At 43.6% G+C, this 21,772-nt stretch overlaps 1 protein-coding gene across 1 annotated transcript in view; it reads right to left on the minus strand.

Moving 5' to 3' along the window:
* The window catches only part of heatr1 (HEAT repeat containing 1), a 42,973-nt gene extending 21,728 nt beyond the window's left edge, over positions 1-21,245 (minus strand). Inside the window, exons 1-21 of the mRNA XM_063183545.1 lie at positions 21,191-21,245; positions 20,632-20,785; positions 20,275-20,491; positions 19,985-20,126; positions 19,596-19,697; positions 18,842-18,988; positions 17,610-17,821; positions 16,400-16,530; positions 16,068-16,185; positions 15,356-15,460; positions 10,959-11,076; positions 9,502-9,609; positions 8,969-9,064; positions 7,932-8,020; positions 7,415-7,626; positions 6,687-6,808; positions 5,506-5,709; positions 4,328-4,493; positions 3,904-4,052; positions 961-1,153; positions 438-610 (exon numbers count right to left, since the gene is read on the minus strand). Coding sequence (XP_063039615.1) covers positions 438-610; positions 961-1,153; positions 3,904-4,052; positions 4,328-4,493; positions 5,506-5,709; positions 6,687-6,808; positions 7,415-7,626; positions 7,932-8,020; positions 8,969-9,064; positions 9,502-9,609; positions 10,959-11,076; positions 15,356-15,460; positions 16,068-16,185; positions 16,400-16,530; positions 17,610-17,821; positions 18,842-18,988; positions 19,596-19,697; positions 19,985-20,126; positions 20,275-20,491; positions 20,632-20,773 — 2,946 coding nt within the window. The 5' untranslated portion in view covers positions 20,774-20,785; positions 21,191-21,245. The remainder of the gene's footprint in view (positions 1-437; positions 611-960; positions 1,154-3,903; positions 4,053-4,327; positions 4,494-5,505; positions 5,710-6,686; positions 6,809-7,414; positions 7,627-7,931; positions 8,021-8,968; positions 9,065-9,501; positions 9,610-10,958; positions 11,077-15,355; positions 15,461-16,067; positions 16,186-16,399; positions 16,531-17,609; positions 17,822-18,841; positions 18,989-19,595; positions 19,698-19,984; positions 20,127-20,274; positions 20,492-20,631; positions 20,786-21,190) is intronic.
* Between the last annotated feature and the right edge of the window lie 527 nt (positions 21,246-21,772).

Here is a 21,772-nt window from a genome sequence, read left to right on the forward strand (position 1 = left end):
ATATTTAAAAATATATTTTTGGGGTCTTTTTTTATTACTTTGTTTGTGACAGTACAGTGTGAGAGACACGACACGAGTGGGGAGAAAGATATGGGGAAGAATTGGTAAATGAACCAGGCCGTTTTTTTATTTTGTGTTCTCTAATTTGCCAAGCTTTCGGACCGAAAGAACAGAAAGAGGATCTAAGTGTGCAGATATATTTTCACATGTGCATATCATAGCATATTATTATTGTTTATTATTATTATTATTATATCACATAGAGCTTCATAAGTAGGCGTTTACCAATTCCATGCTCACAATAAGTATTAATAAGAGTAATATCTACAATGCCTCTGAAGAGTCAAAAGGTTCAAGCAGAAAAGACTAATGAAGAAGCAACTAAAAACTAAATACAGGTTCTACAAGCTGAGTGCGACCTGCTCCTGCTAGCTGACCTGTTGGAGGTAGGAGGCATCGGAGATGAGCTCCTCTGAGGTCTTGAGCAGGGCCTGCAGCACGGGGAGGAACGGGGAGGAGCTGGCCCCCTGCAGCACCTGAAGACAGGCCACCGCGGCCCGGCGCACCTCACACACCGGGGAGCACAGGCACACCAGCAGAGACGGCACCACTGCACAGGGGAAATAAGAGAGAGCAAAAAGTATTCATCGAGTTATTGTTTTGTTACATTACATATGCAACATAGTGAGGGTCCACTTTCTGTTTGTACCCGCCTGTTGAATGTACAGACAGCAATCTACGGATTTTGACCATAATTCCAAAACACTGAGTCACTCATTTTGCAATTTCAGTCAGCTATACAGTAGGTCAATTTGATTTGCTTTAGCGATTCAATAGTTTAGCATATTATTTACAATACTGACCAGAAAACAGGAAAAAACATTTCCCTAAAAACACAGAAAAAAGCTGGTCTGGCGTCTTTTCACTATGACGGCTGTAGACAAATGTAGAGTATGCTACCTGGAGAGGCATCTGAAGCCAGCAGGTTAAGGTTGGGGGCGGTCTGGGCCGCCATCAGGGCTTTCCCCACATACAGAGCCTGGGTCTGGAGGATGGCACCGACTTTACATTCCAGCTGGTCACTCAAGTTCAGGCCGTAGCACCAAAGCAACGACAGGAACTTGAAGAGCTCCAGCGTGTCGGCCAGATGCGTCTGAAATACAACCACAGGATCTTTGTTAACATCATAGACGGAAATTGTACCTCAGACACAAGCAGCCCTTTGTATAGTGTTTAAACACGCACAGACACTACTCAATGTTCTTTGAGTTGTAAATATCAAAATTCTATCTGGGAAGGTCGCACACAACAAAGGAAACCCACAATGGTTAGTAATTCTCCTGGAGAGTATCGATTCCCATGACGGGGGCGATTTCAGTCGATCCCAGAATTGGGCTGATAGTTATGCAGGGGTGATAGTGAAAAAAAAGCCTGAGCCTGAACTTTTTTCCGGGGGGGGGGGGGGGGGCGGGGGGACGACGGGACATACTGCATATGAGACGTAATGTAGGCCTTATTATTATTCAAACACATTATTCAAACATTTAAGATAATGTTTTCATTTTTGCATTATTTCTATAGTGTTATTCACGAAAACACAGATCATTTCCCTGTTGGTAGGCTACAGCACTTGGCTGAAAGAAACTGACCACCACGTTCAATTCTAGCTGTAAAAACGAATACCAACGTATGCAGTTAGAAATGCATTCTAGGCTTGTGATGTTGCACTAAAGTTATTGAGGTGGGTATTGAACCAATGCAACATTTCAACACCAGAATGCATTTCTGAAAACATGGTGCATATTTTACCACATTGAATTAACTGAAAGCTACATATGTAGCAGCCATACCAAGACAGGTCAGTAGGAGGCAATACTACTCCAAAGTACAGTAACTACACTCTGTCCAAAATAGAGGAGGTGATTACCAATTAATTGAGCAATACTTTTAAATGACATGACATTTGCTGCAAGCTGATAAGTTTCATTTTCATTGGGACATTGCTCATATAACTTGTATAGGCTACTGGACATACGTTTAGATAGCCTACTCGTGGCCCCATGGTCTACCTATAACCACAGATTGTTTAAGGGCTGTGCTATAAACCCCTGCCTTTCCCGTTGTAGGGAAACGCCCTTTAATTACCGGTACATGATATTTAGGGCACAAGCGCATGATTGGCTACATGCAGGCCCACGTTCACATCGCATATTTCGACTCCACGGATGACAGAACCAGTGGTTATTACGGACAGGACAGTATATATAGCCTGTGTGACTACTGCGCGACTTTCGCATTGGGTTGTAGTCAATTAAAATACATGAAAATCACTCGCATGTACCATTACAATGTACGAGTTGAAAAGATAACAGAAAGCAACAAAAACAAAGACAGGACCGAATTAAGCTACATGAAAATAGCACAGGGCGTGAAGATAAGATGAACATTCACTGCATGTCTAGGTGACACCGTGGTGGCCACATGAACGCAAGCCAAGTATTTGAAGTTCATGAGAGTCTGATATTGATAATTGCCCCCTGCCCGAGAGTAGGGATTAAGTAGCCCAGAGCGTGCAGACAATACAACCTGTGCATCGTGCGTGGAATAACTGGATTCGATTACGCAGAAGGGCTACGACAGGGAGCGCGCGAGAGAGAAAGGCTGTGTGAACCTGTGCGAGGCTGTTTGGGGGTTTTCACAGAGCGCGTTGGTTTAGTCAGCATAACTAATATAAACATCTCCCTGAAATCAGTTTGACACGTGGTTTTGTCAGGAATGAACGCAAAACACCATCCCTCAATCAACAGTAGACCAAAATCCACGAACTCAGCTCACACTAGCCTACAAGGGGTGTAGGCTAACTAGGCTTTTGCCAAACATTAGCGATCCAAGCATTCCATTGTCATTTGGACATGTCGCAATGGTAGCCGCTATTCCAATGCAGACCACATTTACGCACTACACCTAGAAAAAAAGTATCATGACGGGCATAGCATAGCCTACCGTTTTGAGCATACAGACTTTTTTTTAAAAGAAGGTCTATCAAAGTTTGTCAACATTGCGCAGTCATTTAGCGCACATAAATGAGGAAAATAGACGAATCTATTACAAACATATTCTCTCACTGAGCCCGTTTATGCGCATCAATAAACCGTTTATGGTCAGGTTTTTGGAGTAACCTGCGCAAGGCAAAATCATTCGGGCCCAAGCCAACATGCCACAGTGGGCAAATTATAACTAAATGGCCTTACCTTCAAAACGTTTTCTTGATCACAGAATTTCACTAGTATTCCACTGACATCCACACGGTTCAACACACCCCATCACAACTAGCAAGCCATGTGGATTTGTGCTAACAACAGTTGCTAATTTTTTTATCGGAATCCAAATGGTCTAGACTTGGCCTATAGTACTTTCTTCCGTTTCTTCAGTATAACGAGATGCCATTTTTGGATTTGCCTCCGTCGACAGTGAAAATATCTGAGAAGGGTAACCAGTAGGGGCCTAGAACTCTCTCTTTACTGTGCATACTGACAGCCAATCTACTTCTCCTTTCACTAGAACTAGAAGACTGCCGCCAGTGATGTGGTGAGTGACTCAAGAGCAAGACGTAACAAATTGATACATTTTTCAGTAAGATGTCGGGATGATACAATTATGGGCTGCTGCTCATTTGGGTTCCTTTCGCGTCTCTTACAACAGGCTGTTGCGCGCTCATTTATTTTCACCATACATTAATGAAGGCCTACGCGATAGTTTATTATTTTATTAATTTTGGGGAAATTATTTTTTTATTTTTTTCTACAGCCACGCTACGCCGGATTTCCGGCGCGGCGCCGGACTGCTATCACCCCTGGTTTGAGTCCAGATTTAATGTACCGTGTGTGCTGGGTGGCCCTTTACCTGGATAAGCTTCTGCAGCAGGGCCCTGAAGCAGGAGGTGAGGGGCCCCCGGCTGGCCCCGGTGATCACCACGTCAAACAGCCGGCACAGCAGACGCAGGTAGCAGCAGGTGCTGGTGTCCAGCTTCTCTGGGTTCCACCACGTCTCACCTGCGTATGTGTGTGTGTGTGAGTGCGATACACATACTGTGAGGGGAAACATTTGCACACCCAGCATTCCAGTCTGCAGAAGTGTTTTGTTTACTGACCTGTGTTTGACAGTGTGGCTTTAAAGTCATGACCTCATACTAACAAAAAGTGTGCTCTCTAAAATCTTAATCCAAGTAGTACAGTATACACTTGTAACATTTGGAGGGGAAATTTTATATCTACAAACATCTGACCCCTACAGCAAACCACAAACACCCAAACAGGCAGGGGCCAACCTTTGAATCCAGACTGCGGGCTCTTGAGGCTGCTGATGAACTGCTGCAGTATGGCGAGCACCAGAGCGGTCTTCTCCTGTTGGGCGGCCTGGCGCGAGCGCAGCAGGTGCAGGTACTCCCCCAGCTGCTTGGCCACCAGGCCTGGAGGACACGACTCCACAGGCCCCTGGGAGAGGAGGAGAGGAGAGGAGAGGAGAGGAGAGGAGAGGAGAGGGGAGGGGAGGGGAGGAGTGGAGAGGAGAGGAGAGGAGAGGAGAGGAGAGGAGAGGAGAAGAGAAGAGAAGAGAAGCGAAGAGGAGAGGAGTGTGGAGGAGAAGAGAGGAGTGTGGAGGAGAGGAGAGGAGAGGAGAGGAGAGGAGTGTGGAGGAGAGGAGAGGAGAGGAGAGGAGAGGAGAGGAGAGGAGAGGAGAGGAGAGGAGAGGAGAGGAGAGGAGAGGAGAGAGGACAACACATGGGTCAATGACGTTTTTTGGGCTCAGACGTGAGGTGGTACAACCACAACTAACACCCATAATTTTTAAAATAAATATATATATATGTGTATATATTGTTGGGCTTTTGTGTCTTTATTTGTGAGAGGACAGTGAGAGAGGAACAGGAAACGAGTGGGGGAGAGAGAGATGGGAAGGACTTGCAAATGACCCGGGCTGGCTGGAATCGAAGCTGGAATCGCAGGTGTAGTAATACAGAGCCCCACTGTTGGCCACAGTAGGGCCCTAATGCCCATAAACGAATCAGTAATTGGTAATTAATGTGTACCTACTGCAACGAATATGCTTCTTAAAGGGACACTGTGTGAGATTTTTAGTTGTTTATTTTCAGAATTCATGCTGCCCATTCACTAATGTTACCTTTTTCATGAATACTTACCACCACCATCAAATTCTAAGTATTCATTATGACTGGGAAAATTGCACTTATCATACATGAAAAGGGGGGTCTTCTCCATGGTCTGCCATTTTGAATTTCCAAAAACAGCCATTTTTAGCTGCAAAAATGACTCTACTTGGACCGTACTAGGAAATATCTCTTTATTACTTGGTAAACTTTCATGTAAAGATCAAATTTGGCAATAGGCAGCCCAGTTTCAATGAGCAGCATAGTTGCAGTACCTTTTTTGACCATTTCCTGCACAGTGTCCCTTAAATAAATCAAATGAAACATGTGAGATAACTGACCTGCTCAGGAGGTTGGTTGAGGAGCTCGGTGATGGCGGGCTCCAGGAGGGAGAAGAGCCTGTGGGCCGTGAGGAGGTGCTGGGTCTCGCTGAGGTCCAGCATGCCCCGCAGCAGGGTGTGGCTCAGCACCAGGAAGGCAGCCTGCTCCCGCACACCGCCACTGTGCTCAGCCTGCCTCTCCAGACACTTGGCCACCTCTTCCAGCTGGATTTAAAGACAAGCAACAAGCAGACAATGGTCGGTCATTTCAACCCATTTTAGCCAATGAAATCTGGGAAAAAAAACCCACCTGCTGAATGCCTAGTAAGCCCTTTTTGGGAAAAGGTGCCCTCTGTGGTGCCCTTAAAAGCTAAATATGTCAGCCTCCGAAGCACATAAAAACTTGAAATGAGTTGCACTTAAAAGCTGGGACCCTCATTTTGCTTTAGAATGTGTTTATACCCACATTTTAATTTTAAAAAAAGCCCCCTCAAATCTCAAGAGCCTAAGCAGCGTATACACTGTATTGTATGCACTGATCGACGGGTTGGTGACCCCTGGTATACACTACGCCGCTCCAGGCGCCATAGGTCAAACAACGTATACGCAGCATCAGGCTAAAATGGTAGAGACTGACAAACTAAGTGATGGACAGAGTGATGGACAGACTGTATTCAAAAAATGTTTTCCATAGAGTTCCATGTTTTGTATGAATTGTGCTACACAAATTAAGTTTTTTTTTAAATTATTATTACCATTATTATAAGCTACAATCCTGAGGCACATATTCCTAGTGACCTGGTTTTACAATTGCACTAACCTGACACCAGGTCATTTGGAATATGTGCCACTAGACCGGGAGCTTCTGAATTCTGGTTGTCAATCATTGGACAAACACAAAAAGCACTAGACCTCCATTCACTATTATCCACAATACACATTCACTCAACAAACATTTGTTGTGAACCTTTGCATTCACTGTATGTTTGTAGATGTGGCACTTAGGCTTAGGCCAAGCCTGTTTTCTGTACACGATTTAGGCAACATTTTACATCATGCGCTTTGAGACAACTTTAGTTAGTACTGCGCTATATAAATACAGGTGGTATTGTATTGCATCATAGAAACACACACATGCACAGAATCTACGTATGCAGTGCAGTGATCATCACATAATGCATCAAGCTAGATGGTGGACTTACAGTAGTGCGTCTAGAGGCGGCATCGATACCAGACAGGTTAGTGGTCAGGGTTGAGATGAGCTGCTGATTGGCAGCTCCAACAATCTCAGCCTCGGGAGTCTTTGCCAGAACATCACGAAGAGCTGCAAACAACAAAAGCATTATAAAAAAACATTTCCACTTAAAGTGACACTGTGCAGGAAATGGTCAAAAAAGGTACTGCAACTATGCTGCTTATTGAAACCGAGCTGCCTATTGCCAAATTTGATCTTTACATGAAAGTAACAAATATTTTCTAGTATGGTCCAATTAGAGTCATTTTTGTGGCTAAAAATGGCTATTTTTGGACATTCAAAATGGCGGACCATGGAGAAGATCCCCCTTTTCATGTATGAAAAGTGCAATTTTTCCAGTCATAATGAATGCCTAGAATTTGATGTTGGTGGTAAGTATTCATGAAAAAGGTAACATTAGTGAATAAGTAGCATGAATTCTGGAAATAAACAACTAAAAATCTCACACAGTGTCCCTTTAACACTCAGAACATACACCATCAAGTAACCACGGAAGCTGAGATATGAACAGTTATGTTGCAAAATCTAAGAAAATTTGATCACTGGACATAGCATTACTATAACCAGCAACAAGCAGTAAAAGTGATCCGCGGCCTGCCCCCAACTCCAACACACGGCTTTGTGTAGACAAGCAAAGTTGCAAAAAACGACTGGCACCGAGCTCCATCTACCTACCGGGAGCCCATCCCTTGGTGAGGGGGAACTGGGAGAGCAGGGTGGTCTCGGCCACGCAGGAGGCCAGCTGGAGCTCGGGGGAGTCGGGCAGGGGGCTGGTGACCACCAGGTAGGGCAGCAGCTCCCAGCCCATACGGGCCCTCAGCTCCACGTTGCTCTCCACCAGTCGGGGGTCGTCCAGCATCTGAACAGCCTGCTGCAGCACTGGATACCTGATGCAGAAGATGAGAACAGGAGAAATCAAAGATGTGCTGGCCTCCTTACCACAATGCCACATGAAGCAGATGATGTTGCGTGTCTGGAGAGAGAACCGCAGTTGGCCCAAAACACTGCGTGCAGTCATTCACACAAAAGAACAAACACAGGCCTTGCAATACCTGGCCGAACCCATTCCAGGGAGCCAGGTAAAAAAAGACCACAACTTTTTACAGATTTTGTAGTACAAACAAGAAAAAATATTTTGGTGATTATCTTCAGACATCTAAGTGTCAAAGACGTGTCAAAGACAAATACGCACCATTGGCCTTGGGTTGAGAGGTCAGAACGTTGAAGGAGTGAGAGCAAACTGGAAACGGTGTCTTCAGCATCCAAGCGGTCCATGTACAGCTGTACAATGCAAAAAGCAAAATGCCATTTCATTAAGACAATCCAATGCAATCCTTTCCAATTCTGTGCGGGTAGACGTGCTGGCTCTCATAATTTTCACAACTGCAGGACACTAAGAAAGAAATGGTTCTACCGGTATTCATGAAATCACATGGCGTTTCAATGTTGTTGCATGTATGCAATGCATGTACTGTTCTCATGTTCTATGAAGCCTGGTCATAGACATGCACCAAGCCTGAGATCTTTGAGCCCTGTTAAAGGAACAGCCCACCCTTTTTTGATTTTCACATATTTGCAGTATTTCCCAGCATTATTAATGAATGTGCATAGCATGTTTCCATTGCCTAGTTTAACAGTATAGCCAAATTAAGCGTAGTAATGCAAGTCTATGGGGGCAAACAAAACATCATCAAATGTACTTACAAAGTACTTTAAAATTTATGTAAAATTCACCAGACAGAGTAGCCTGATAAACCAGACTAAATGTGGATGTCTAATTTAGTCTGGCCTCGATGCATAATACATCCGAAGATTGTTGATGAGAATAACCTTCCCTCAAAACCCTGCCCGCTTTGATTCAAAACACATCTTTGCGTTGTAATTGGTTTGCCAGATTCATGGCATTCTGGCTTCATTGAATCATTATGCGAGGCCAGACCCACCCGTAGACAAAACATTTTGCCGTCCAGCGGGTGGCGCTGGTTCACCAGGCTACAGACAGAGTGCAAAACAGCTATTTAATGCTGTCCTATGGTCATTTGTGGCTTGATGCTAATGCCTCCATCCACTTCCAGTGATTATGCAAAGCTATGCTAATATACATTTTATAAACAAGTGCAACTCAATGTGCTTCACAACAAATAAAAAAAAAAGAGGAAACAAAAAAGAAAGAAATAAGAGTCAAAGAAAATGTAAAGCTTCACTGCTTCACTGTTAGTGAAGTCTCACCTCCAGAGCCTGCATGGCAGCAGAGACCACAGCAGGCACCTGGTCCTTCAGCCGCTCCAGCAGAGCATCCTTCAGGAACGCCTCATCATAGCCAGCCTGGAGAGGGGGACAGAGGCAGGTGGGTCACTCATTAAGATACACAAACACATTAGGCAATGAAATCAAAGCCCCAGGCTGTCAGCATGCAGCGAGAAATGCTGCTGTTGCGCTAGTCATAATGACAAGGAAATACTGTCCCTGCTCCTATTAACTCCTATTAACAGCTGATTCAACTGAAGGTATGTGCTGCAAAATGAGAGCAGATACCGTAACACAAAAAAACAAACACACAAATAAGCAAAAAGCAAGTAATTAGGTAAAGAAAGAGTGAAAGCATTCAATCAGCAGTGGTCCATGCATGGGGCACAGAAATCTCCTACTACTATCTATAGTTTTTTTCATTCGAGGGGCCACTTCAAATTCCTCAGTTTACATAGGTAGGTTACATCGGTTCCCCACCCCTGACCTATACAGTAAGCGGTTGACAGACCCACCTGCCCTCTGCGAAGGACCTCCTTGAGGTGTTCCACGGCCATGTTCCTCACAGCAGGCACTGGGTGCTTCAGACTTAGCATCAGGGACGTGTCCGAGTCAGCCAGGATCTAGACGAAATCACAAAACACAGCGCTGTCATACTAGCCCGGCCACAACCTCCTAGTAACGCAACATCCTCTGCGTTGCTTCTAGTCAGGCCAAGAGCAATGCAAATATGGTTTCTGATCTCCAAAAAAAATCAGGAACTCCACCCACTTTATTTGACACCAGTCAACCAGTAGCAAACCTAGGGATGTGGGTCAACCATGCCATTTGGGAAACGTTAATTGTTATGGTCTTGGTCAGACAAAAAAATTTGAAAGTCGATGGTAATCAGGTTACTGTCATATTACTACTAACACAGTGAGGATGAGAACACGGCTAGAAACGGATGCCTGACCAAAGGTAGACCCATTTGCAAGTCTACTACAACACAGTGTTATTGAAGAAGTGTGGCCTGAGTGGATCGCTTGTAGATGGCAAGACATTTCTAGTGGTATGTGTGCAATTATGTGGAAACGTTTCTCTTTTTTATTTTTTATTTCATTAACGTTATTTGTGGGTGCTTTTCAGCTTTCTTTAGACAGGGCAGTCAGAGAGCAGACAGGAAGCAATAGACAAGGACAAGGAGACAAGGAGAGACAAGGGCAGACCAGGCGTGCATCCCAATATGTGACCTTGCCTCCTCCACTTGTGCTTGTCTCCTCGTCCCGCCTCCTGGCCCCTCCTCCGTGGAGAAAACGATAAAGTTTCCCAGCTGTCAGCCTCGCCACAACAACTTTTGAGGGACTGTTTTTCATTCACCATCCCAATTGCAAATGAGAAAAAGACTTTACAATTGAGTTTTTGCAAGATATTGAAATATAATGCTGTTGTCAGTGATGTCATCATGACGAGAACCAAGTGGAGGAGGCAAGTGGAGGAGGCAAGTGGAGGAGGCATGGTTGCATATTAAAACGCACTCCAGGGGAAGGGGGGAGGAAACAACTCAGGCCTCATAGGCGTGTACCAGGGGTGGAACTTTAACATTTTCCCCACCAGTCACTGTGGCAGGTAGATTCTAAAATCTACCAGTCACTTACAATGTTTACCAGTCACCATTTTTACCAGTTCATATTCAACCGTTCCAAACATTGTAATGCAATGTAATGCAATACTTTTGCTTCAGGTCATAAATTCAGTTTTCATTACGAATTTGCTTAAACCTTTGATGTTGGATGCTGCGTATAATTCAGCATTAACTCGGGCGCCTGTAGAAAATGTTCACCCGTCAAGGTGACTGCTGGGTTGACATATTTCACCTGCCAAAGGCCAAATTCACCTGTCATTGGCAGGTGGACGGGTGCTTATTTCCATCCCTGGCGTGTACTACAGCCTGTATATTTGCAGGTGTGTCAAGTGTGACTTTCTGATCTACCTCATATTTCCCGCTGCTCATGGAGAGGGAGATGAACTGGTGGAAGAGGTTCCTGTCTGCAGAGGAGGAGGCATCTGGGACATGGCTGTCTAGAGCAGCATCCAGAGCTCCAGAATACCTACAGCAATACAATACAAAACCAATAGAAGCATTTGAATAAGTCAATATGAAAATTAATTCAAATAATATTATAACATAATAATATAATTATATCAATTAAATTGTGAATTTTGATTGATTTGACATGATAATGAGACCAAACCGGGAAATGTAATAAATGATGGAAGTCCGCAACACTGTTAATGCTCCCAGTGATTTATTTGCACGACGTTTCGGACCTTCGTCCTTTCTCAAGTGCAACAACGAACAGGTGTACAGGGTGTGGTTTAAATACCTGTGAGGGAGGGGAGGGGGGGGGAGGGGGTGTCTCATTAAAAGTGAAGGGTAGGGCCTATATACACAGTGGGTACCAGAGGGCACCTTTCCCAAATACTTATTTACAATATATACACTTCATAATTTTAAAGGTTGTAGACAGCTCTTCATAAGTCAGTTTTCAAAAAGAAAAAACATATTTTTATCATTATAATCTGACTACACGCCATAAATACATTATACAATATAGAAATCTATTAGAAATATCACATCATACACATGTTCAGTAAAAAGTTAGTCATGAGGAAACATGAAGAGAAAAGTGCACCACATTCATATCACAAAGAAACCACATAGAGTTACAGCTGCTCTGACTCCAGCGAGCAATCGGGACAGAACCGCGGAGCGCCTTTTTTAGGCAACACCCGAGAAGACACCTACAACTACGGCCACTCTCCCCAAATCCAGCCCCCTCGCGGCCGCGCACGAGGCAGGCCCAGGGGAAGGCAACGCTACACCACAAACGGACGCGGCGAGGATTACGCAAGAAATCTACGATCCGGCACCAGGGACAGACAACGATAATGAACTTTTCTACCAAAACCCTTTCGGACACCTGCGTGTCTGCGCTGAACAAGGGGTTATCCTTTGCGCCCACCTCCTCCACTAATGACTTCGACACCGTTATGGATCTCCAAAAATTCTTCAGGACACTGAGACTCAGAGAATTCTTTCAATCGGGCAATGTTCCTAGCGGTGAGACTCAGCAGGACAACACTACCAATGGACAAACCAATCCACCTGCTAACACCATCCCAGGCAAACCAATTACACCTTTCAAGAAGAAATCTACATTCATCCCCCCTAGAGGGCGGAACGCATCCTTGGACACGTATTGTCGCCTGGTTGACCAAGAGGTACGCACTACTCTCAAGAACAAAAAAGAATACAAGGTATATAACAACATGTCAAAAGAAGAAAGACAAGCGATATCTGACCTCAGCAACGATAAAACTGTCATTGTTCGCCCTGCGGATAAGGGCGGGGCGATTACGATTCAAAATACCAGTGACTATGAACATGAAATCAAAAGACAGTTAAGTGATGATTCTTTTTATTGCAAACTGTCCTCTGACCCTACCAACCAGTTCAAACATACTGTCCATGAGAGACTGAAGTATTGGTTTGAAAAAGGTGAATTGTCTAAGAATGAATATGAATATATGGTTAATGATTCTCCTGTTGTCCCAGTCATTTACACTCTACCTAAAGTTAATAAATCTCTGACTCCGCCTTTAATAGGCCGACCTATTGTGAGTAGTATTAGATCCCTGACGACTAATATCTCCACTTTTGTTGATTTTTGCCTTAAACCATCTGTGTCCTCCCTCCCGTCATATCTCAGAGACTCAATTGATTTTATAAATAAGCTAAAATCGTTGCAAGTACCGGTGGGTGGCATCCTGGTGACGCTGGACGTATCCAGCCTCTACACTAACATTCCTCACACGGGTGGAGTAGAGGCTGTTGAGCTGTTTCTCAATAAGAGGCCACAATCTGACAAACCAAGCACTGCCTGCATTTGTGATTTAACTGAAATTGTACTCACTACCAACTACTTTTTATTCAAAAGTGATTTTTATCTACAAACTAAGGGCACCGCCATGGGTAGTGCAATGGCACCAAATTACGCGAATCTTTACATGGGCCAGTTTGAGAACAGTGTCATTCTCGACCCAGACACCAATCCTTTTTACCAACATATAGTGGCCTATCAGCGTTATATTGATGATTGTTTTATGATATGGTCTGGTAATGAGACTACACTGACCGAGTTTTACGCGTATCTCAATGCCGCCAGCGAACACCTAAAATTCACATTCGAATCCAGCTTCAGCAACATTAGCTTCCTCGATGTGATGGTAACCATTGAGGGTGAGACCCTACATACTGACCTATTTCGTAAGCCCACTGACAGAAACACCCTATTGCGCGGAGACAGTTACCATCCCACACACCTCATTAAGAGCCTCCCCATAAGTCAGTTCCACAGGGCTAGACGGATATGCAGCTCCGATGACCGATACTCAGAGCAAGCGTCGGATTTAAAAAACAGATTCTTGGAGCGTGGTTACAAAGAGGAGTGGGTAACCGCGGCGAGCGCGCGTTTTAACACCATCACACAGACAGAGGCATTGCAGCCCAAAACTAAACCCCACCAGAGCTCTCCTCCTCTCTGTTTTACCACGTACTCTCCTATTGGTTTTGAAATACAGAACATATTGAGGAAACACTGGCACGTTATCAGCTCCGACCCTGCGCTCCAGTCTATCTACAAAGAGTCTCCAAAGCTGATTTACAAACGCGCTCCAATTTTACGCAACCAATTGGTAAAATCATACACCGCACCTGAAAGGCCACGCACCTTTTTGGACGTCCCAGATGGCAATTACAAATGTGCAAATTGCGTGCAATGTGGGTTTACAACTAAATGCAAAACATATAAACACCCACATAATGGAAAAACGCTAAGAATACGCGGTGTAATTACATGCAATACCCCCTTCGTCATATATCTTATCAGGTGTCCCTGTGGCCTGGCATATGTGGGGTGTACTTCCAGACCACTACGTGTTCGGATGAGCGAGCATAGAAGCAACATCAGGTGCGGTGACGAGCGTAATCCTGTGGCGGCGCACTTCAAAAAAGCCGGACATAACCTATGCTTTTTTCAATACATAGGCATCGAAAAAGTGGACAAGCCGTCCAGGGGAGGCGACCACAAACGCCTTTTATTGCAACGAGAGACCTATTACATACACACACTGAATACAATGTCTCCAGCTGGCTTGAACGAGGAATTTGATATTAAGCCGTTCTTATAGGCCTAGGCTAGATGTAACTCTATGTGGTTTCTTTGTGTTATGAATGTGGTGCACTTTTCTCTTCATGTTTCCTCATGACTAACTTTTTACTGAACATGTGTATGATGTGATATTTCTAATAGATTTCTATATTGTATAATGTATTTATGGTGTGTAGTCAGATTATAATGATACAAATATGTTTTTTCTTTTTGAAAACTGACTTATGAAGAGCTGTCTACAACCTTTAAAATTATGAAGTGTATATATTGTAAATAAGTATTTGGGAAAGGTGCCCTCTGGTACCCACTGTGTATATAGGCCCTACCCTTCACTTTTAATGAGACACCCCCTCCCCCCCCCCACCCCCCCCCCCCCCCCCCCCCCCCCCCCTCACAGGTATTTAAACCACACCCTGTACACCTGTTCGTTGTAAGGGGGTCTTAAAGCGCTATACAGGAAGTATCATGTAGGGCAGTGGTTCTTAACCTTTTTTCTTGAAACACCCCCTGACCTGTGCCCAAGACAAGCCGCGCACCCCCAACCCAAGCGTCTACGGGTGTATATGCACTAAAAAAATGATTTGAGTGATTAATCTTCAGACATTAATCTTCAGACATTAATCAATACTTTAATGACTTTATATGGGGACCAAAACATGTTTTAATTTGGTCTTGATTTGGCCTAATTATAATGTTCGGAAGCAGAATTTGTATCACAACCTCAACGCAAAACAAAATTCCGCGCACCCCCTAAAATCTCTGGCGCACCCCCAGGGGGTGCCCGCACCCCAGGTTAAGAACCACTGATGTAGGGGGCACATAGCCAACGGGGCTTTCATTAATGACCATGGCTGAATCTCAAATGGTGCACTTGTGCACTTTAGTGTTCATGTTTCAGTGCGTATGCCGTATTAGTTACGCACTGAAACATAGTGCCCGAAGTGCACAAGTGCGCCATTTGAGATCCAGCCCTTGACTCTACTGCGACCTCAACATGGAGGTTCGGAAGATCATGCCTTGAGGTTGTTTCAATATTGCACCGTACACTTGTACCTGCGTACCTTGCGTGTAGTGCTCTACTGGGTGCAAAAAATTAAAATACATGCAAACATGCGCCCGGCCTAAGGAGCCATAAACGCTCAAGATGAAGACTCACCTGGACTCAAACAGTCGCACAACGGGCTGCATCCGCTGGTTGAGGGCTGAGATCTCCTCTGATGGCAACTGGTTGCCATGGGAGATGTACTCCTCCAGAAGCAACCTGGAAAAGGAAGTGACACGCTTAAGCGTGAGGGTTCATTTGACAGTACATAACAGATCGTGTGATTTCTATAGAATTAAGTCAAATGTACTTTATTGCCAATTTCTTCTATAGAACTGATACTACATAGATGATTTGAAATTCACTTCCACCAGACCCCAGAAATGCAATTAAAATGATTAGGGCTGTTCTAAACGATTATTTTTCTCCCGATTAATCCATCAACTATTTTTTTTTCGAATAGTCAATTAGTCAAACGATTAATTTTTCAAGTACTCTAGCACTTTAATGTTCAAGGAATTTGGGAAAAAAGAAAGAAACCGTTAAAATTAGGTCCCTGAGCTCACAATGACCTTTAAATCATGATAGTAGCTTATTTACTCCGAGATACCACGTCCAATTCATACGTGCTGGGCAATTTTAGGTTTCAATAAAGTAATAAAGTATTAGTAAAGTAAGTAAAAAAGCATTGAATTAAATGAAACGATTAGTCGACTATGAAAATTCTAATTTTTATAGTCGATTAATCGTCCGAGCCCTAAAAATGATACAACTATGCAAGTAAAAAAGTCTACAGGTCTTTGTCTTCCTCTTTAAGGGTAATTACTTGGCTACTGTTGCGTCCAGGCTGTTGGTCAGAGGGATATCCTGGAGGAGGAGGTTGAACAGGCTGCCATGGCTGATGCTCTCCTCTGCCACGTCGGTCTGCATCTCCTCCTTCTCATCTGCACAACATCACATTATATACACTCCTGTTAGAGCTCTGCTACAGATCCAACAAATACAGTACAGTACATTACAATACAATACGAATACAGTACAGTACATTACATTACATTACATTGCGATACAAATACAGTACAGTTAATTCATGTACAGAGACACAGGACTGTATATTAGTTTGCGCAATTTAAAATTGTTAAAATGAAAAAGAGTTACCAGACTGAGTGACGACAGAGTGGATGAGGAGAGGGAGGAGATAACGAAGAAGAGGGCTGATGTTGTAGGATGACGCCAGGCTCTGAACAGTGGGGATGAGATACGGTACACCACACAAGTGCCCGTACGCCCTGAGAGGAGGAAAGCACCAACATGAGCCATCTCTCAACAAATATCCTCAAAGTCACACTAGATATAATTTTGTCTCTTTGATGTAAAAACAGAGGTCAAGAAACACAAATGTTACAAACAGAATGAATTAATTCTTGTCTGTGTTGTAATAATGGCCGCCCTTACTTACTGATGATTTTGTAGTATGTATTTTGTATGTGTCCTTTCTTATCCATTTCATCACCAACAATGAACTAAATTATTTGGATGTCATGGTTTTTTGGTGTTACAGCAGTACAAATAAACAATATAAAAAATGCTTGACAAAACCACTGACACAACACAATGATCCTGTGCTTGTCATAATTTATTTGCTGCACTCCTCGACATAGTGTTCAGCCTTTTGGCATGGCCAGCCTCTGCAGCCTTGTTTTGAGGTTCCTATGTTTTTCACACCTCACCTTGTCACAAACTGATTGATTCAAGCAGCCTTACCCCCAATCAAACACGGCGACAATCACATTGACATCAGCAAGTTATTCCATAATCCAAACTCCCATTCTCCCTTGTGTAAGTGCTTGTGACCTTGTGATGACCACGCAAGACGTCATTGACAATAGAAGTTTAATTCAAAATCTCAGACAAGCTCAATTCAAAAGGTAATTTTCTTCATTCGCAATCAGAATGTTGAATGGCGAAATGTACCCCAGAGAGTTGTTTCGCCTATGCTGACAGCGTGGAAATCTTATCGTTTTCTCCATGGAGGCATGGAGTATCAGCAAAGCACAAGTCCACAAATGCAAGCCGAGGACGGCACTTTGGACAATGGAAGGTACCCTATATGTGCTACGTGGAGCAGCTGTAGCTCAGTGGTTAGAGCACTGGCCTTTAGATCAGAGGGTTGCAGGTTCAAATCTCACCCTTACCAGCACCCTCGTCCATGGCTGAAGTGCCCTTGAGCAAGGCACCTAACCCCACATTGCTCCAGGGACTGTAACCAATACCCTGAACCTAAATAAATGTAAGTCGCTTTGGATACAAGCGTCAGGCAAGTGTAATAATTTAATATAATGTAATGCGCTGCGCTGGCTGCACTCACTTGGGTCCCACCACGCCCTCCTTCTGGTTCTGCAGCAGGATGATGAGGCAGCCCAGGCCCTCTCTGGTCAGCAGCGGGGCCCGGCACAGGGACTTGCAGACCTGCACGGCCAGCGCGTCCACCAGGTGCGCCTCCATCACCACCTTCACCGCCAGCTGACACACGATCATGTAGCTGGCAGCCTTGTAGTCCAACAGGGATGACTTCAAACCCTGTAGTGTACACAAATATCACACTTCATATAGTACAACATACACAGTGTATACACATTAATACCACCTTCACCGCCAGCTGACACACGATCATGTAGCTGGCAGCCTTGTAGTCCAACAGGGATGACTTCAAACCCTTTAGTGTACACAAATATCACACTTCATATAGTACAACATACACAGTGCATACACATTAATACCAGCCTGGTTCACACCAGACGGTGTGTGTGTGTAGCTTTGCGCCCCCTGGCGGAGCAGAGCTACACACACTACCGTCTGGTACACAGCCATAGAGCACGCTCCGTCTCCAACCAGAAAATAGACGGAGCATTTATTTCTTAAATATAAAGTGTGTAAAGCTCTGCTCCGCCAGGGGGCGCCGAAGCTACACATACACCGTCTGGTGTGAACCAGGCTACATTAATACCACCATAGCCACCAACTGCCTAGGCCTGGTTATACCAGCGAGGACTTCTAACCCTATAGTGTGCAAAAACAATACACGTTATAAATTATTGTGTATGCAGACTATACTGTGTAATCACTTCCAGCTGGCATAATAGGGCCATCTTCACCGGTAAGCCTACTCTAAAGCAATGTCTGACTATCCAACCCCAACCCCAGTGAGGAAACAACAGTGGAGGATAAGGGTCTGGGTCACCAGCCCAGCAAAGAGCTGGTACAGCACGGGTAGGGTCGTTAATGACGGCGAAAATTGGGCTAATCATGTAGGTGGCCGCTTTGTAATCCACCAGGGACGACTTCAAACCCAATTAACGATTTTTTTGTTATAACATGCTGCATACACACATACATCTTCCTGTATTCATATTGCAGTTACACACATATTGTACTGCATATTCTTCAATCCAACACGTGAATCTAACACTTGACGGTACTTTTTGGTTTGCCCCTTGTGTGAATTAACAATGAAACGGCAATCCCTGGTGGAACCAAAAAACTGAATTGGGCAAAACATATCTTATAATTTTGTAACCAATCTCTAGCCTCGTTGCTTACCAGCTGTACGTTGGGTAATATCTTGGCAATAATCTGGTCCGTGACGGTCTCCGCGGCTTCCAGAGCTGGTACAATAGTGGACGCATAGAAGGAGAAGATCACACGCAGCTGGGGACAGCTTCCATTGTGGGCGAATTCAGAGTAAGCCTGGCATAAGATGAACATGGTTAAGTTAAAGGGGTATGCCACTATTTTGGGGCTTATTACAGTTAAAATCGTTGGGCAGGGTTTATAAAGATGGTAAAGTGTCTTATTTTTCATGTTAAGCGTTGTCTTGCTTTAAGACAAGTTAAAAGAGGATATATGTCGCTAAGCTAGTGAAAGTCAATGTATCCATGTAGCAATGCTACACGGATACATTGACTTTCACTAGCTTAGCGACATATTCCCTCTTTTAACTTGTCTTAAAGCAAGACAACGCTTAACATGAAAAATAAGACACTTTACCACCTTTATAAACCCCAGCCAACGATTTTAACTGTAATAAGCCCCAAAATAGTGGCATACCCCTTTAAGTTAAGTCTTGACAGTTAAGTGAACTCCACTCCCCAACACTTTCCTGTCATCATATCTTGTCATCTTTTAAAAGTAGTAGTGGAAGAGGAAGAATATACTTTTTTGTCTTAGGCCCCACAGTATAGCTTTGGTGGACAAAATATCAAGTTCAATGAACTGTAATGCCAGTCAAAGCCTTGTAATTAGCTTTAGACATTCACTGTAAAAAAAATGCTCAAGTCATGTAACAAAAAAATACCTTGACTCCTTTGGAGACCAGCTTGCAGATGAAGTCCATGAAGCCCAGATCTTTGTAGCAGTGAGTCAGTAAAGTCCCCCGAGCCAAGGGCACTCCAGGTTTCTGATGGTAGAGGTAGAAGAGAAACAGTCAGGTCCCACCAACGCGAGTGCCCTTCTTTAACATGTAATCGTGTCAAGGAGGGACACAGTCAGCTCTCAGGGTATAAAATGCAATACTGCAGTGTGTATATACCGGCGGGTTTGAGATTCCATACATTTCCGTTGTTGTAGAATTCTACTGAACACTAAATGGTTTTAAGCTATTGGTCTCTATCAAATTGCAACATTCAGAGGATAATATCCCTCTACTATGGCTCAATGGGGAGTCCGCCAAGGGGCATAAAATACCTGGAGAGGATGCAACCAGTTCCATCTGTTGGTTGGATCCTCGAGCTTGAGGATTTGAATGACCCGGACAAACACTTTGGTCTCGTGATATGGCAGTACGCATGCAATCAGGCTTTCTGCGTTGTATAGATGGATGTGAAACCTGTAAAGAAGATGAAACAAAACAAAAAACATTTTGCAAAATTTAAACAGACGTATTATAATTGCAGAGCAAGCGGTCAATGATTGTCAGCGCTGCATGCTAAAGAAAATCAAAATTCATTGGAAAACAATCCAAGAGATTGCAGTACCTGTGGATGAGCCACTCTATGCACTTCAAGGCTGGTTTGAGAAGGAAGTATGGAGATAGGCGTGTGAGGAACAGGTCGATATCTTTGTCCAGCTTCTTGTTGACCTCTTTAGACTGTACGCTACGCTGCAGGTCCATGGAGGCACTGCTGAAGAGTGTATCCATGAACTCTACAAATGCAGGCTCGATGCCCAGAAGCTCCTCCAGTCCATTGCATCCTGCAGCCACCAGAAAAAACACATTGTTTACCTACATGCCTACTTCATGTACAGTAACATATATTTTATGGATAGTGTGTACCTTCTGTCTTGCGTTCATATGACAACTAAGTAAGTACCAGGACAGGTGCTCATCTTACCAAGCGCATAGAAGGTGCTTCGATCTGTACTTGCTGCCTCTTTCGGGTTGAAAAGCACTGAAACCACCTCTCGCCGGGTGAAGAGATTAGGATCATTCTGAGGCAAGGCAAGGCGCTTCAACTGTTGGGCTAGAGATGTCATCTTGAACGTGTCCTGTAATACATATGATATATGCACATTGATCTTAGAAAGTGAAGTTCTATTGAAAAAGTCTACAGGTACGTGATAACACCAGAGCAATTCATTCTCGAACACACAATTACTGTAATATTACGTACACAGGTCTCAACTACTCTATACAACTACAGGACGACATAACTAACCAAACGTTGTCAACAAAATCGCATGTTGTTTACATTCATCAGATGAAGCAAGCATGCAGTCACCTAGCATGTTAGCATCTCAGACATTCATTTAGAGGAGATTTTCTGGGAATATAACTAAGGAGTAAGTAACAAGATATGAAATCTATGAAACGCAAGGAGAACGTTTAACTTGCTTGGTTAGTCTATGCGTAATGAATAAGTAATAACACAACGACAGCATGTGGTACAGTACCTTGCTGAAATTGATCCAAACACGTCTCTTTCCCACATGTGTTTGGAAGTGACCTACTACGTCACAGATATTTCAAGCACTTCCGGGCCAACACGTAGTCGAAATAAAAGTCCTTGGCTGCCCTGTTGGTTTGTTAAAAGTTCATGCTAGAGAAATAACAAAAAGGCAATCTTACAAAATATTTGGTACTATTATATCAGTATCGAGGAAAAAAAGATAAACACACACAAAAACATGAATGAATCAATGAATGAATGAATGAATGAATGAATGAAAAATCTGAGCTTAATGAACATGTTTTTTATGAAACACGTTCTTTACTGTTCTCAAAAAGCAAAATAAAATCATTCAATTCATTCAAATAAATCAAACTAAAAAATTAATTACAGTGAAACATCTGATTTAAATACATTATATCAACAATGCATTAAAATAAAAAAATAGAAATAAAAATGTTCACAGCTAATTGTGGCCTAACCACAGCCCTATAAATATTGTGTGATGATGACAGACTGGTTTACCTTGACAACCTGTCAAAAAAATGTTTCACTAGCTCTGTTGAAATTGCAACAGGGATGGCAG

Source organism: Engraulis encrasicolus, chromosome 19 (assembly GCF_034702125.1).
Source record: "Engraulis encrasicolus isolate BLACKSEA-1 chromosome 19, IST_EnEncr_1.0, whole genome shotgun sequence".
Taxonomy (NCBI): domain Eukaryota; kingdom Metazoa; phylum Chordata; class Actinopteri; order Clupeiformes; family Engraulidae; genus Engraulis; species Engraulis encrasicolus.